This window comes from Chanodichthys erythropterus, chromosome 17, assembly GCF_024489055.1.
Source record: "Chanodichthys erythropterus isolate Z2021 chromosome 17, ASM2448905v1, whole genome shotgun sequence".
Taxonomy (NCBI): Eukaryota; Metazoa; Chordata; class Actinopteri; order Cypriniformes; family Xenocyprididae; genus Chanodichthys; species Chanodichthys erythropterus.
The window spans coordinates 6,876,623-6,893,194 of NC_090237.1; the positions used below are offsets into that span (position 1 = coordinate 6,876,623).

The 16,572-nt window shown below is 35.4% G+C and overlaps 1 protein-coding gene across 1 annotated transcript; it reads left to right on the forward strand.

Annotated features, from left to right (window-relative positions):
* The first annotated feature begins 1,442 nt into the window (after nucleotides 1-1,442).
* On the forward strand, nucleotides 1,443-16,132 carry rab30 (RAB30, member RAS oncogene family). Its single transcript, XM_067365452.1, has 5 exons — nucleotides 1,443-1,579; nucleotides 2,796-2,894; nucleotides 3,026-3,109; nucleotides 6,616-6,799; nucleotides 11,672-16,132. Exons 2-5 carry the CDS (start codon nucleotides 2,802-2,804, stop codon nucleotides 11,920-11,922), a joined length of 612 nt encoding a protein of 203 aa, XP_067221553.1. The 5' UTR covers nucleotides 1,443-1,579; nucleotides 2,796-2,801; the 3' UTR covers nucleotides 11,923-16,132.
* Nucleotides 16,133-16,572: the final 440 nt, after the last annotated feature.

Consider the following 16,572-nt stretch of genomic DNA (forward strand, 5'->3'; position numbering starts at 1 on the left):
TTAAAGCATCACAGTAAATACTTGTACATCACTCTTGTCAACATAGTCCATAGCAACAACAAAAACATATCTTGACTCAATCCAGTGGTTATTTTGCGAAAGACAGTTTGGGGGACATTTACCCCAAAGGGGCGTTTTCCCCCACTCCTCTACTTCTGTACTACTATACAGTAGATGAAAAACAATATGGCTGATCAATATGCTGCTCATACTACTTCTGCTATAGAATGATGTTGTAAAATTAGTAAGAGTATGCTAGTATGTGGTTGAACACAGCATCTTGACAAAAGGAGAATGCCGAATTCACAGTACTCATAAAGGAGTAGGGAAAAAGTACCCGGATCCCATGAGGCCACGGGAGAGGATTTGTGAATAGCAGTGAAGCGACACAACTGACATTGGTCACATGATAATGACAACATGCCGGATGTAGTACGTACAGATTAAATTCATACTACACACGTTCATTCTAAAATGTACTTTTTAACGGCCGTGAAGTGATTTATTCAAAATAATTACCCACTCAAGAGAGTATGTCATTTTGGATGAATCCAATGGACAGTTTTGCCAAGTCTGCGGTTTTCCCGCGGAATTGGGCTACTTTTACACTGTTGCCGCGGGTTGTTTTTCATGTCCGCAGGTTAAATCGACCCCAAATAATGTGATATTTAGCCCCTGTAGTGCGAATTGTACCAAAAACGCAGATTTTACCCCCAGAACGCAATTTTTACCATGGGACCCCTCTTGAAATGTGATTGGGCTAGTTTTGGGCTAGTTTTGAGGAGCAACTGACCGGGTTTTGGTGTGAAAATCTGGCAACCCTGCCTGTTTCCACCACTGAGTATAATAATAAAATGGTAATTGGAAATTTTTTATCTCAATTTTGACTTTTTTCCTCACAATTCTGAGGAGAAAAAAATCTGAACTACATGATCTCACAATCGTGAGAAAAAGTCAGAATAGTGAGAAGTAGCAATTACCTTTTTTATTTTATTATTTTGTGGCGGGAAAAAAGCAATTGCGAGAAGTAAACTGAAAATCCAGATAAAAAAGTCAAAATTGTGGGATGTAAACACAGAAATCTCAGGGAAAAAGTCAGCTGGTTGTGAGATGTAGACCTGCAATTATGAGTTTATACCTTAATGTGAGATGTAAGCTCGCAAAAGCGAGAAGTCAGAATTGTGAGATAAGAGTTTCAGTAGGCCAACTTTAAAAAAAAAATTCCCCTTGGCGGAAACCTTGGAAAGTTTCCTTAGATATAAAAATCGACTTATTAGCTTTTCTGCAATTCTGTTTTGCCATTTTCGCAGTAAAGTGTCTGCGTGGAGAAGCAGAACTCCAAATCCCAGAATGCAGCGGCGGTTTGTTCCGGACTCGGGCTTCCACTGGGGAAGCAACATGACGTCATTATCAAAAAACCGAGGAAACTCTGCGATCATTGTGCAACACTGGAGCCGAAAATCTGCCGAGGTTGCTGTTGGCGGTGCACGATTGCTATTATCGTTTAGATTAAGAGCCTGAAGAAAAGACTGAATGCATTCGGAATAATAGAAGCATTGGGGTGAATCCCCTGTTTTTGGTGAGTGTAAATATGATTTAATGTGACCTTTAATGTGCAGAGCATCCTGCTATAGCTAATGGAGAACATTGTCTGCTGCTTTTATTTCATCATAAAATAAAATGCGTAGTTTTCACTATTTATAAAGGCTCTTAATAGGAAAAAAAACATGATTTAGGCCACGTCTGTGTCTTTTCTCCTTCTCCTCTGCCCAGGGATATATTGCATATCAGATTTCAGTTTTCTGCTTGGAGATATTGCAGATCTTTTTCCGAGTGGGGATCAATAAATAATTTCGTTTCTGTTCTGTGATTTTAATATCTTTTATTTTTGCATAGGTTTCCCCCTACATAATTAATGCCATAATGTTTAATATGTCATGTAAAGGAATAGTAAAGTTATATTTTATCAATTTTCAACATTTATTTCTGGATCAAAATGAAATATATTTTTGTTATTCATTCTATGATATGAGAGTAAAAAGTTGTGCTCATGCTGTTGCATTATGTGGGATAAACAACATTTTCAATGCAAATCAATGGCTATAAAACAACAAAAATATGTATATGCCATAAATTGCATATATGTGCATTAAGACTCTGATCACAAACTCAACTCAATTGTTCATTTTATATATATTAATTACATTCAAAATAAATGTGAGATGAAGTTTGTTTACAGTGGAATTAAGGGGAGTTTATGCACATTTTCAATTGCATTTCTTTTAAGTTGCATATGCTTATGTCCAGCGTCATTCTGAATCAGCTGTTGAATGAGTGTTCGCCTGCATGCATGTGAGTTGACAGGCCTCTGGGAGTTGCTCTTTATTCCTTGTGTCTTTATTGCGCTCCTCTCAGCATCCTGCCATAGGCCTTGGCAACAGCAGCGCTTGAGCACATGCATAGCAGCTTCTCCTATAGCAACACTTCAGAAACAAACACAGCTAATGTGTGTGCTGAAATACAGAGGCACTGTTGATCTAATAAATTAAAGAATGGAAAGCAAAAAAAATGGTCCCTAGAGACATCAGGCGTAGTTTATTCCCTCGTTTGTTCTCAGTAATGCATCACTGGTGTCATTGAAATGTTTGTTCTGTAAGGGCTGCTGGGGCTCTGTTACTTCAAACAGGGTTTTATCAGAAGGATGTTGCTCAGCCGTGTGTATTTTGCATCGCAGTTTTTAACACCCACATATTATCTGTCTCTCTCTCTCTCTGTCTTAATTCACGTTCCCTCAGCTGAGCATGAGTATGGAGGATTATGACTACTTATTCAAAATTGTGCTGATAGGAAATGCAGGAGTGGGCAAAACCTGCCTCGTCCGACGCTTCACTCAGGTGTGTGGAAAAATTTCCTGTAACACAGCAGCATTAGAGGTTTGCAGTGTATCTACAGAATTGACAGTCCTTGATAATTATAATTTCATAATAATCATTGCATTTAAACTTCTATATCTTTCATTATCTAGGGGTTGTTCCCTCCTGGACAAGGCGCCACAATTGGAGTCGATTTTATGATCAAGACTGTGGAAATAAAAGGGGTGAAGGTGAAGGTGGGTGTGACTCATTTTGAGGCAACTGTGGGAATTTATTTGAAATAAAGTTTTTATTGCTTATTCATAAAGAAATGTGAAAAGTGATATATATATAGTTTAGTTTTCAGTCTTTATTTAGTATTTTCTGAAGAGACTCAATTGCTTTATTTGATAAACAGATGGAATTTAGGCTTTTATTCACATATTCACAACAATAATAATACAATTAATAATAAATAACTTGTTTTTTAATTACTATCGATTGACAAGTCAGTTGGTAGATTTTGGGAGTGACATAACTAGGGCCCTATGATTTCTGCGATGCAGAAAACGTGGGCAGAATCCAGTCGGATTTTAAAACGGAATTTACTGTATAATGCGGAATTTCACGGAATTTGTCAATTTTTTTTTATGAATATATAAAAATTAGATCAGTACACTTAAAATCAAATCACAATATAGACTAGTTTCTGTGAATATTAACCCTCTGGAGTCTGAGGCTGATTTGGGGCCTGGAGAACTTTTGACATGCCCTGACATTTGTGCTTTTTTCAGTTGTTCATAAACATATTAATGGAAAAAGTGTCATTACACTGTATTCAGCACAAACTAGGCTACAATAATATGTGAGGAACATGTATGTACATGTTTGTGTTTTTGAAGGAATAACATTTATGCGTGGTTGTTGAAAAAACAAAAAACTTAAGTCACTGAAATAAGGCCAAAAAAAGTATAATAAATCTGTGTTCATAAGACTTTAGGGTATTGGAGGTTGTAGACTAGAGTTTTTGCTTCAAAATTATGTAAAAATTATGCTGCCTACTCCTTCATATTTAACAATATATTGATTTAGTTTTTGTAAGACACTTTTGCCAAGAAACACAGTATGCAAGGAGGCGTGAATCACCACTGAAAATGGGCCATTCTCACCTGAGAAGACAAAAGAATTGGATAGTAATGAGCTGAAATGACTTGCATATTAATGAGGCATTTCAGTCAGGTAGGCTGTGAAAAAAAACCTTCTGTGATGTCTCAAGCTCATTATGATATATGAAACATACAGAAAAATATTATTACAATATAAAGTAATGGTTTTATATTATACTTTAAAATATAATGTATTTCTGTGATGCAAAGAGTCTGAATATAGGCTTTTAGTTTAAAAGCATGCACATTTGGAGAAATATTGGATTCTCATATGCTTATGTCAATTTTCTATACAGAGGAGTTATTTTTATTTAATATTCACTGTCATTACTATGAGCGCTGGTGTTTTCAATTCATCCTTGAAGTCGGAGGGCGCTCTGTGCATTTTAGTCCACAAATTCATCTAAAAGAAGAAGAGGCTATTCCATGAATGGAGTTTCCAATACATACAGCAGCAGGAGGGCGCTAAAGAAACAAAAACTCATCTAAACTTCATCTGTAGAAGACAAGTAAACAGGAAGTAACTGCATGTCTTCTAGAGATCGCTAACCATGACTTTTACATCCAGATAAACACTTTTCAAGACAATAAATACACGATTGAGATAATAAATGCATGTATTGACTGAATTAGCGTCTGAATAGCGCTGGCTCCGTGGGCGTGGCCGCATTAGCAGATAATGAGCTGAATCACGGATTTCTGACATGGCTCTCTTTTCATACAGATTACATAAACACAGAAGGTTTGTTTTCGATTTGACTTACATGATTTAAAACCTGACATCTTAACGTTTTTTTAGACATAAGTGTAATTTTTTTGTCATTAGTATTCACTAAGTTACAGTTCATTTTCTGAGAACTATCAGATTGGAGTTCGTTCAGAGGGAGAGGAGAAATCACGCATCATGTTAGTTTTCTTTATTTTACAAAAAGCACAAAATTCTGTTTTTACTCTGAGTGTACACAAATGAAAGAAGATATTCCACAGATTAAAATGGTGTATAACTCTTAATTGTATGTGCAACATTGACGGAGTATTTTGAGTCTCTTTCACACTGATAAGAAAAAAACCACGGTGGTATCGCCGGCGATACCGTCAGACCTCAGAGTGTTAAACAATAAAAGACTATATAAATATGAATCCTGCATGTTCTGTGTTAATGAATGGCACAGATGCGCGGTTTCATTTCCCACACACACACACACACACACACACTGAGGCACGCATGATGCTAGCAGTGATTTCAGCCTCTGCCTCCTCACTATACAAGGACATGAATGCATGAACCATCTCCAGAACTGCTCTGAAAGTCACTTCATGAACATTTTGCCATTTCATTTGAGAAAAACTATTGTCATATCATAAACGCACAGAAACTCAAAGGTTTTCATGGCAACCTGTCAAAATAAAAGTTCGGTTTAACTTAAATAAATTGTGACAGAAATATATTACTTTTGTACTGTATAATTTAGCTACGTCTCAGTTTAATAATAATACTAACACATAATAATAATAATAATAATAATAATAATAAAATAATAATAAATTATTATAAAACTTTGAATAATCACAAATTGTCTTCCATGTTTTAATTTACATTTAATAAACTGTTGTTAAATTGTATGTTTCATTATTTCACTTAATTGGATATGGTTTCTGATTACAAAAATGTAATATAACCATTAAAATGGAGTCCAAAACAATAAAAATGGGGTGAAAAATGGAGTCCAGAAAAAAATTAAATGGAATTTGGGAAAAAAATAAAACTGCTTTCATAGGGCCCTTCATAAGAAGGATTTTTAACATGGACAAATAAAGCCCGATATTAAATATTAGGAAAATCAATGTTAAAGAAAAGGACTGTAGGAATTTGCTTTACAAATATATATACTATACAAGTCACACCGGGCCAAAAAAAACAAAACGCACACACACACACACACAAAAAGACAAGTTTGCATCAGTGTACAAGTCACATTTTAATATTAAATTCACAAATAATGTCAAAATACATAATAAATAAAACAAAACATTTACAAACTTTCTAAACACTAAACATGCTTTTTTAGTTCCGCTTACTCCATTACAAGTCCCTTTTTTCTTAATTCAATTTAATTTACAGAACAGGAATACAAAAACATGAGTATAAAACAAACATAAATTATAGTGGCATTCATAATAAACAACTTATATAATACCAAGTCTAAATGAATTTAAAGTTAAACTGAACATAGCGTGTGAGAAATGCCCTATACAAATAAACCTGGGCTCACGCTCCTCTTTTTTCTCTCTTTGCGCATGTTTTGCATGCTTGATGTCAGTTGCATTAAACACATTTATAAGAAAACGTGACTTATATATATAAAAAAAAAAATATGGGTTATATATGACCAAACATGGAGTTGAATTATAGAAAGCATCAGTTTAGTCCACTGGAACACTGTGACTGATTTAGCATGTGTTTTTGCATCTATAGGCACCACTGAGCATTATTATACGTTTCATTCCACTTCCTGCTAATGAAATGGACTGAAAGCTCCAGTTTGTGTTGGGTTCTAAGTGACTTCACTGATTATTTGATCCGCTCATCCCCACAGCTCCAGATCTGGGACACGGCCGGGCAGGAGAGGTTCCGCTCAATTACCCAGAGTTACTACCGCAGTGCCAACGCCCTCATTCTCACCTACGACATCACCTGTGAAGATTCCTTCCGGTGCCTTCCTGAGTGGCTGAGGGAGATCGAGCAGTATGCCAACAACCAAGTGGTGACAATCTTAGTAGGTGAGTATTCGAGCTTCAAAAAATAATTTTTCTAATTTAAAAAAATGTATTTGGCTTTTAGCCGTTCTTTCTCAGCTACAGTACATAGAATGATGATGCACATTTTAAAATCAATGTCATGTCTAACACACGGTCCTCTAACAACAAAGATCATATTTCTTTAGGATTATCAGATTAACTGTCCTACACAATAGACCACAGGCTAATTTTAGAAACAGTTGTTCAGTTGAGGAGCACACAAGTACAGTAAGCTTATTGTTCACTGGTGAATTGACAAACAACTTAATAAACCTTCAAACATGAAATGAAAATTCACCTTATCTATTTTCTAAATGCATGTTATTGATATTGAACTTACTTTGAATAATTAATCTGTGCATCTGTTTAACACTAGAAGTCCCAGAGAGCAGCCATTTGGATTTTCTACCTATAAAACCCGCAGGACAGCCGATGGGCTGGAAGTCTTTAGGCTAATATCCTTAATCAGCTGTGAACAGTTGCTTTTGTTATGTAAACAATGTGGGGCCATGCTGAGCCACTTCAAGGAAACTTGTGTTTCACTTTGCCATCTTAGGGAGAAATCAACACCCATGTTTTTTTTTTCCTTTGTTGCTGAGATCTATTGATAAAAATAGTACAAAATAAAATAAAGAAACCAACCATTTGTACACATATTTACAAATAATATTAAAAAGTGAGTGAGTACATTCCAGCAATCACTCACAATCCTGGCACTGCCTGGTAATATATTATAAATACATTTTGTATATATTCATTATATATTAATCTTATATTTGAAATACATCATAAGTCCATTTTTAAAAGTGTTTGAAAGATGGGTTCAAGTGTACTACAAGTGGTAACTAAATACATTTTTCTATACAGAGATAGTATGTTAAAAGCACATTTTAGTTCAAATTCATGGTGTCTCAAAATAGCACAGTTGAGTACACTTAGATGTTCTTAAGATTATCTTAAGAAGTACTAAAGAAGAGCTTTTAGTATATTAAGTACAAAATAAGTGCACGGAAATAGAGCACTGTACATTATGGAAGTGTAAAAGTGTACTAAAATAAAGTGTATTTTACTGCACTTTTTTCACCTGGGTAGACACTCCAACACTTTCCGTTTGCATTAAGATTATTTTTATTACCACACTGGCAGATATTGATCATTTTACTTAAGTAAAATGCACTTAATTTAGATCCCCCCAGGAAACAAGACTAAATATCATATATAATTTTCTCATATAGAAAATCCATCTTGATTTAAGATTTTTTTTTAAATTTACTTGAAATAGGATAAAAAAATACTTAGTATGAAAAGCATTTTTGCAGTGTGAATGAGTGAGTTAACTTTTTAAACATCACTTGCACTCCCTCATTTCAGGGTTAACATACTCAGAGTTTTCACTTAACCTCCTTTCTGAAACCGGCCCATGGTCAATCAAGTTCTCTGCTTTTAGCAGCCCTCCCTCCCCCACACATACAAACAAGCCACCAGCAACCATTCACACACACACCCCCAACCCCCCTGCAGATTGCTCAGGTAATGACCATATTTACACATGAATTGATGCTAATGATAGCCAAAAGACTAGCCAGTTAGCATCCACTTGGCTAAAGGAGGGTTACAAATCTCTGGGACTTCTAGTGTTAAAATAAAAAAAATTCTGTCATCGGTTACTCACTCTCATGTCGTTCCAAACCCGTAATACTTTTGTTCATCTTACAAACGCAGATGAAGACATTTTAAATTAAATCTGAGAGGTCATACATTGGAAGCTCAACTGTACTTGCTTGACATGTGAGAATGAACCCTGTTGGTTCTCGCGTGTCAAGCAAAAATGTTTGAGCTTCTGTTGAACATATTTGAGTGCTCAATGTACATTCGCATATCAGTGTTTATATGTGAATAAAAGCCTAAATCAAATCTGTTCATCATATAAATCGATCACGTCTTTTCAGAAGATTTGGATTAAACCGCTCGATTCATATGGATTTAATTTACAATATTTATGGATGTTTTGAATCGTCAAAAGTTTTGAGTAAATAGGCTTTCAATGAAGAGACAGAAATATCTCCGATTTCATTAAAAGCATTTGCGTTGTGTTTCGAAGATGAACGACACGAGGATGAGTAATCAATGACAGAATTTTCATGTTTTGGTGAACCCTTGAATTATATATATAATATATATATATATATATATATATATAAAATCTCCTAATATTTAATCAAAATGTCCTAACTCAATCTTCCATACTTCTCTCTGGTGATATATACAGGACTTCTCCAATCATTTAATCCACTTCAACCCCACCCCTGCAAACTCATTTATTTATTTATTGTTTATTTATAAAACATTTAAAAACAACCCAAGATTGACCAAAGTGCTGTACATATGTCAATAAATAAGGTAAAACAAACTCGTGGGTGTGTTTTGGGCATAATATACAATAAACCAAACAGAGTCTCATCTCCCATTCCCTTTAAAAGCCAGGTGCGCTTGCACCATAGCGGATTTCAATTTACATGGCGGAATACAGACACCCTCAACCTGACGAGTCAGTTTAAATATGTGTGTGTATTGCCATGATTGGTCAAATAATTAGCCAATTTAATTCGTCATTACTGCAAATAGGTAATTCTGACATATGCAACGACTATCCATAATGACATGTAGACATTTTTTTTATCTTTATGCACACAATAATCTTTTACATTGTAATCCTTTTATTTTTAATATTTGGCATGTTTGTGTTCTGCTGCACGTCCTTTTGTCTGTAACAAGCAGGGTGTACGCGCATTGTGCACCCACGTATAGGTGCATATTACTAATGCGGCCTTTAAATAACAAAAAAAATATTGTGACATTGACTTTAGACCAGGTTTTGTTGGTCAATGGCGCAGTCTATTTCAGTCGCCTCAAAATAGCAACACGCCAACAATGCATCTGAACACACCTCGCTTTCAGACCAGCACCACCATGGGCGAACAAATGGGTGCGAATGCATTTGCTATTTAAACATCAGCGTCTGGCTGAAACTAGCCAAAAACACTTGCGTTGCGACTGGTGTTGCATTGCGCCGGGTGTATGATAGGGCCCACTGTGTGACTGTGGATGTATATGATGATTCATAATAGATGATGCTTTACAATGAACTTTGTTTGCGAGCTACATATGGCAATTTATCTGTTCGTTTAAAAAAAAAGTACCTATTGAGTAATAAAAACGTATCTCTGCGTCACTTTTACATTTCAAATCCCTCAGTTCTTGCCATCTCTGAAAAGCCAAACCAATGTTGATTCTTGTTTTATTACGTGTTCTCTTTTAGCCAGAAGACTCTCCTCTGTTCGGTGTTTGTTTAAAATGGGTGATTCCCTGGAGGTTGGAGATTTAGCTGCTCCATGTCAACCTTCCTCGTTCGTTGTGACAACTAACCTATGCCACGTCCACACCATACACACATCAAAGTAGCCGGGGCAACTTTTCTCTATTTACAGATATGACGAGACACGCACAGGCGAGTGAAGTATGTACACAATTGCCCATGAAAACTGTCCCACTATGTTTAAAATGTAAAAACTTATAATATAGGCTTACCTTAGTGAATCAGGGGTGGGACAAAAACATTTTTTGGTAGGACTGAAGATGTATTGATTCATTAATTAAATTTTCTTAATTTTAACAAAAATACTTTTGCCAGGCATCGCAAATGAATAAAAAAAAAAAAAGAAAAAAAATTATTTAACCACTGCATTTATTTGTTTTGTCATGAACTCACGCTCATTTACCTCCATTTCTCCACAACTCAAAATCCGTCCAACAATATATAATTACAGAAAAAATTCTCTACGTCACTACTTCCGTTTCACCCTGATTTTAATGCCAAGAGTTTCATAACATCTGTGATTTACAAAAATGTTTATCAGCAAAGTTTTGTATACTTGCTGGTTAAAGGAACACTCCACTTTTTTTGAAAATAGGCTAATTTTCCAACTCCCCTACGGTTAAACAGTTGAGTTTTAACGTTTTCAAATCCATTTAGCCGATCTCCGGGTCTGGCGGTACCATTTTTAGCATAGCTTAGCATAGTTCATTGAATCTGATTAGACCACTAGCATCCTGCTCAAAAATGACCAAATAAGTTTCAATATTTCTCCTATTTAAAACTTGACTCTTCTGTAGTTACATTGTGTACTAAGACCAACGGAAAATGAAAAGTTGTGATTTTCTAGGCCGATATGGCTAGGAACTATACTCTCATTCCGGCGTAATTATCAAGGAACTTTGCTGCCGTATCATGGCTGCAGCAGTGCAATGATATTACGAAGCGGCTTTGACCCCGTTTGCACAGGGATGCATGCCTTGCAACCATGGAGATATTTGTGAGAGACGCTGCATAATCTCATTGCGCCTGCTGCACCCATGGTACATGATGTAACTACAGAAGTCAAGTTTTAAATAGAAAAAATATTGAAATACTTTGGTCATTTTTGAGCGAGATACTAACGGTCTAATCAGATTCAATGAACTATGCTAAGCTGTGCTAAAAGTGGTACCGCCAGACCCCGAGATAGGCTGAATGGATTCGAAAACGGTAAAACTCAACCGTTTAACTATAGGGGAGTTGGAAAATGAGCTTATTTTTCAAAAAAGTGGAGTGTTCCTTTAAGGTTCTCATACAGATGTAGGAAATTGTCTATCAACATTAATACATTTTTGGAGCTGTTGAATAATCAAACAGCTTGTTAACACAGAGCAAACTGACTTGCTTACATTAGACCTTTTAGCTGTCAACATACAGTATGTTGGATGTCCTTGTCACCAGAGCATTTGAGCCCTATTCACTGCTATTGTTGTTCACAGGGAACAAGATAGACTTGGCCGATAAGCGAGAAGTCCATCGGCAGCGAGCGGAGGAGTTTGCGGAGGCACAGAGCATGCTGTACCTGGAGACCTCCGCCAAAGAATCGGACAACGTGGAGAAGCTCTTTCTGGATCTGGCCTGCGAACTGATCCGCGAGGCCAAGCAAAACACATTGGACAACAACGACTCCACCCCCATGCCTGGAGAAGGGAAAAACATCAATTACTTGAGTTGCTGCAGCATGAACTAAGTAGACTTGGCCTCCATGTCTGGCTGAGGAGGACGCAACATGGATTGCATACAAAGTGGTTGTATTGTTGGTGACCACTACGTAGTTGCAGTGGTTCCACTATGCCACTGTTGTTGACGTCTACTTCTTTTACCCTTCTTACATCCCTGGGTATTTTAAAACTTGTATTCGGGAAAAACATGATAACAAGATGATGCTGCTTTTAAAGAGGTGGGTCTGAAGCTTCTAGATGCTTTTGGACAAGATAAAAGGGCCTCGTTACACAATAATGCTTGCTAGTAGGTCAGACAATGAGATTTTCTACACTTCTATACAATGCAACAGTTGGGATTTCCCTGCTGACTTGAGAGCCAATGTATTTGTCATATTAGAGATTTGTTTTCAGCCCTAATCTCACCCACTTGAAGGACTAGTTCATCTAAAAAATGAACATTCTGTCATCATTTATTCACCCTCATGTCATCCCAAACCTTTATTACTCCCTTTCTTCTGTGGAACACAAAAGAAGATATTTTGAAGAATGCTCACGCTGCTCCCTTCCTGAATGAAAGCATACAGTGACCAAAGCAGTCCACATGACTTGTGCGCTATATTTCTTCTATAAGTCTTCTGCTATATTTCTATAAGTCCTCTGAAGCCATATGATGCTTACGGTTTGGAATGAAATGAGGGTGAGTAAATGCTGAGAGAATTTTCATTTTAGGGTGAACCGCTCCTTTAAGACTCATTGCCGCAAAACTGGTGTGTTGACATGCACATTTATTACTCGCACAAAATGCACTTCTTGATTGCTTGCGAGATCGTTTGAGGTTGCTTATGCATGCTTTTTTTAATGAAGAAGTCAACAATGCAAACAGACAGCCAGCTACCTTCAATAATCTGTGACAGGAAGATGTGAAGTAAAACACCCTCATTTATTACGCAGAGAATATAAAATACCCTTACTGCTCGGATGGAAGTCTGGCTGTTAATACTCAATGAAGGCCATGTCATTTTGATAAGTCACAGCAAAAACCCAATGTGCCTCTGCCATTTCCATCCTGTCAACATACATTACATAGCACCCCGGGGAATCTCATGTTTGGGGCATATTTCTCCTAAAAATATGACTCAAATCATGTCAGTATAATGGTCTGGATGTTTATTTGTTCTCATTACTTTAAGAATAATTCTCATTAGATTCGCAACACAGTTAATTGGAATAATCATGTCCAGACACAGTTATATATATTTTTATTTCTTCTTTTTTTCTTTACAGTATAACGTATTCTACCATAACATATACATGTTTTTTTATTTTTGCATTACAGTCACTAGAGCAGGTAGGGAAAATGTGCATAATTTTTTATAGAAATTAAGCACACTGTAAAAATGTTATTGTTCACAAAACAATTTCTTTGCAAAATTATGATTAAGATTTCGAAGTGAAATACACAACCGTTCAAAATTTTGGGATCAGTAAGATTTGTTCAAAAAGAAAAAAAAGGTGCAATGTGTAAAATTTGGGAGGAGCTATTGACAGAAATGCAATATAACATACATAACTATGTTTATGTATGTGGTTCATAAAGACCTTACATAATGAGCCGTTATGTTTTTAGAGTGAGCCATTTCTATCTCCATACATCACGGGTCCCCCTCCATGACAAGTTGGCATTATGCGCCGGCATGTTTCTACAGTAGCCCTTGAAGGGATAGTTCACTCAAAAATGAAAATTTGATGTTTATCTGCTTACCCCCAGGTGACTTTGTTTTTTCAGTAGAACATAAATGATGATTTTTAACTCCAACCACTGCCGCCTGTCAGTCAAATAATGGGAGTGAATGGGAACTTGGATCAATAAGAGTCGAAAAACCTTGCATAGACAAATTCAAATGAAACCCTGCGGCTCGTGACGACACATTGATGTCCTAAGACACGAAACGATTGGTTTGTGCGAGAAACCGAACAGTATTTATATTATTTTTTACCTCTAAAACACCACTATGTCCATCTGCGTTCAGCATTCGCTTAGTGAGGTCTGATCGCGCTCTGACAACAACAGTGATGTCTCGTGCTTATACTTCAATGAGTGTGGGGGTAAGCAGATAAACATCAAATTTTGGGTGAACTATCCTTTTAATGGACATACACTCTACAGAGCGCTTTCGTCACTATGTTGCTGTGCTTTTAAATCGTTCGTGTTTTTAGAGGCAGCTTGCATTGTCACTACGTTGAATTCGCACGAAGTAGTAGTAGTCGACTAGTTTATTAGAAGCAGAGACCGTTCTTTGTTAGAAGTAAGAAGAAACATTGCTTCACACGGCTATTCTGCTGTCTCAATCGACGACATCTTTGTGTTCTGTCGGCCAGCGTAGCTTCCTTGAAAGGGAGGGGAGTGCGCCGTTAGTTGCAGTTCGCAACCTCGACTCTAGATGTCGCTAAAATTTACACAATGCACCTTTAATACTTTTATTCAGCAAGGATGCATTAAATTGGTAAAAAATTCTATTTCAAATAAATGCACTTTTGAATTTTTGTATTCATCAAAGACTTAAGAAAAATTTGTATCAGTTTCCACAAAAATGTTAAGCAGCACAACTATTTTCAACATTGATAATAATAAGAAATGTTTCTTCAAATCAGCATATTAGAATGATTTCTGAAGGATTGTAATAATATTTCACAATATTACTGTTTAATCAAATAAACACAGCCCTGATGAGCACAAGAGACTCAAAAAACATTACAAAATCTTACCGACCTCAAACGTTTGAATGGCGTGTTCTTGACAGATTTTGTGAGATCTTCCGGTCCAGACATTTTTAGTGGCTTTGCACATTATATGCTAAAACTTAAATGTTATAATGCACTGTCTAAAATGCTTATTTCATTCCATATTAAGAGTTTGTTTTTACTAGGAATTCTCCTGATTCCCACGTGGAGACATTCTGTCCTCTTACGCATTATTACATATTACAAGAACTGAAATATACCAGGATGCTTTGTAGTAAATTGAGTCCAGCTTTAGTATTGTAATAACCGTAGCGATGTTTAAAGCTTTTGGCACCTGAGAGGCCAAGAGCACCGTGTGAGTGTGTAGTTTTTGTGTGAATGAGAGATATCATGTATTCCATAGATGTTTCAGTGAGTTCTTGCACAAATGGTCTTTGTGTTTCAGTGCATTATATGGAGGAGAAGGCGATGGAGTTGTTTAACGGTGTGATGCAGTGATTCTGATTTCTGTTCTGGAACTGTGTTGTGCATTTTAATGACTTTTAAACAGTTGGAACTTGAACCTCCAACCTTGGCTGTGCTGTAAGGTTGTTTGCACCTGTGTCATTACAATGGAACTGTGAATCTCCTCTTTTATAGACTGTCAGTATTTTACTTGCTGCTACAGAGCTTTTTCCTTTCCTTTTTTTTTTTTTAACAAAATTGATGGAATTACATCTAAGGTTTTAGATGCTGCGTGCTTGGTAATAACGATGATTCAATGATTTTGTTTAAAATGATTTTATTAAACGCTCAGCAAAATCCAACACTAAACAATGTTTAACTTGAGGACCAATTGATTTACCTTTCTTTCTTTTTTCTTTTTTTTTTTTTGGTGGTTGCCAATTACTTTTCAGTATAATGCATTTTCCTCATATTTACGCATAGCTGCTTATATGATATTAAGCTTTTCTATTAACATTTTATTTTAAAGTGATAACCTTTTCTAGTTTTGTATAAACCGTTTTCTTTCTATGTTACATGACGTGCCATGCACAGTATTTTCTCTGTCAGGTATTTTTGTCTAGTTTTGTTTTACAAATACTTGCCATATTGTAATGTGTTGCGTTGTGTACCAATGGGACTCTCTAAAATAATTTCTTTTCTATGTTAAAGGCCATAATTTTCAGTATAAGTTGTATTACTAAGCGCTTAATTTTTCTGTATGGACAATGTTATTATGTCCGTGTCATTATGTAAAGACATTCATCAAGGAGTAACAGTCTTTTGTCTAGTGAAGATGAAACTCAATTTTTCCGCTGTACATTTATGTGCTTTCGGTATATAAGTTGTGATGCATCATCTGTGATACATTTATCATAAAGAGACAAACCCCACGACTGCAGCAATTTAGTATTGCGAATGTTTTCTTGAGCAATTCTGTTTGTGTAACTTTGTGTTTTAATTCTCAGCGTATAGACTGCAAGTTAATACATTTCTCCAAATAAACATGGTTATGACACTATCTGCGTTGTCATAGGTAAAACATTTTTGATTACATATATATATATATATATATATATATATATATATATATATATATATATATATATATATATATATAATATTTATTATAATATATATTATATATATATATATATATATATATATATATATATATATAATATTTATTATAATATATATATATATATAATATTTATTATAATATATATATATATATAATATTTATTATAATATATATATATATATAATATTTATTATAATATATATATATATATATATATATATATATATATATATATATATATATATATATATATATATATATATATAATATATACTGTGTGTGTGCGTATTAAAGGGATACCATATGATTTTACAGTAGTAACTTTAAAATAATAAGAAAAACAATAAGAAACTACAATAACCATGAG

Bases quoted from the DNA above. Each gene is read 5' to 3' on its own strand.
- rab30 (XM_067365452.1), top strand. From the start codon at position 2,802: ATGAGTATGGAGGATTATGACTACTTATTCAAAATTGTGCTGATAGGA. The intron at 2,895-3,025 runs GTGTGTGGAAAA...TTCATTATCTAG, and splicing joins TCGTCCGACGCTTCACTCAG to GGGTTGTTCCCTCCTGGACA. The intron at 6,800-11,671 runs GTGAGTATTCGA...TGTTGTTCACAG, and splicing joins AGTGGTGACAATCTTAGTAG to GGAACAAGATAGACTTGGCC.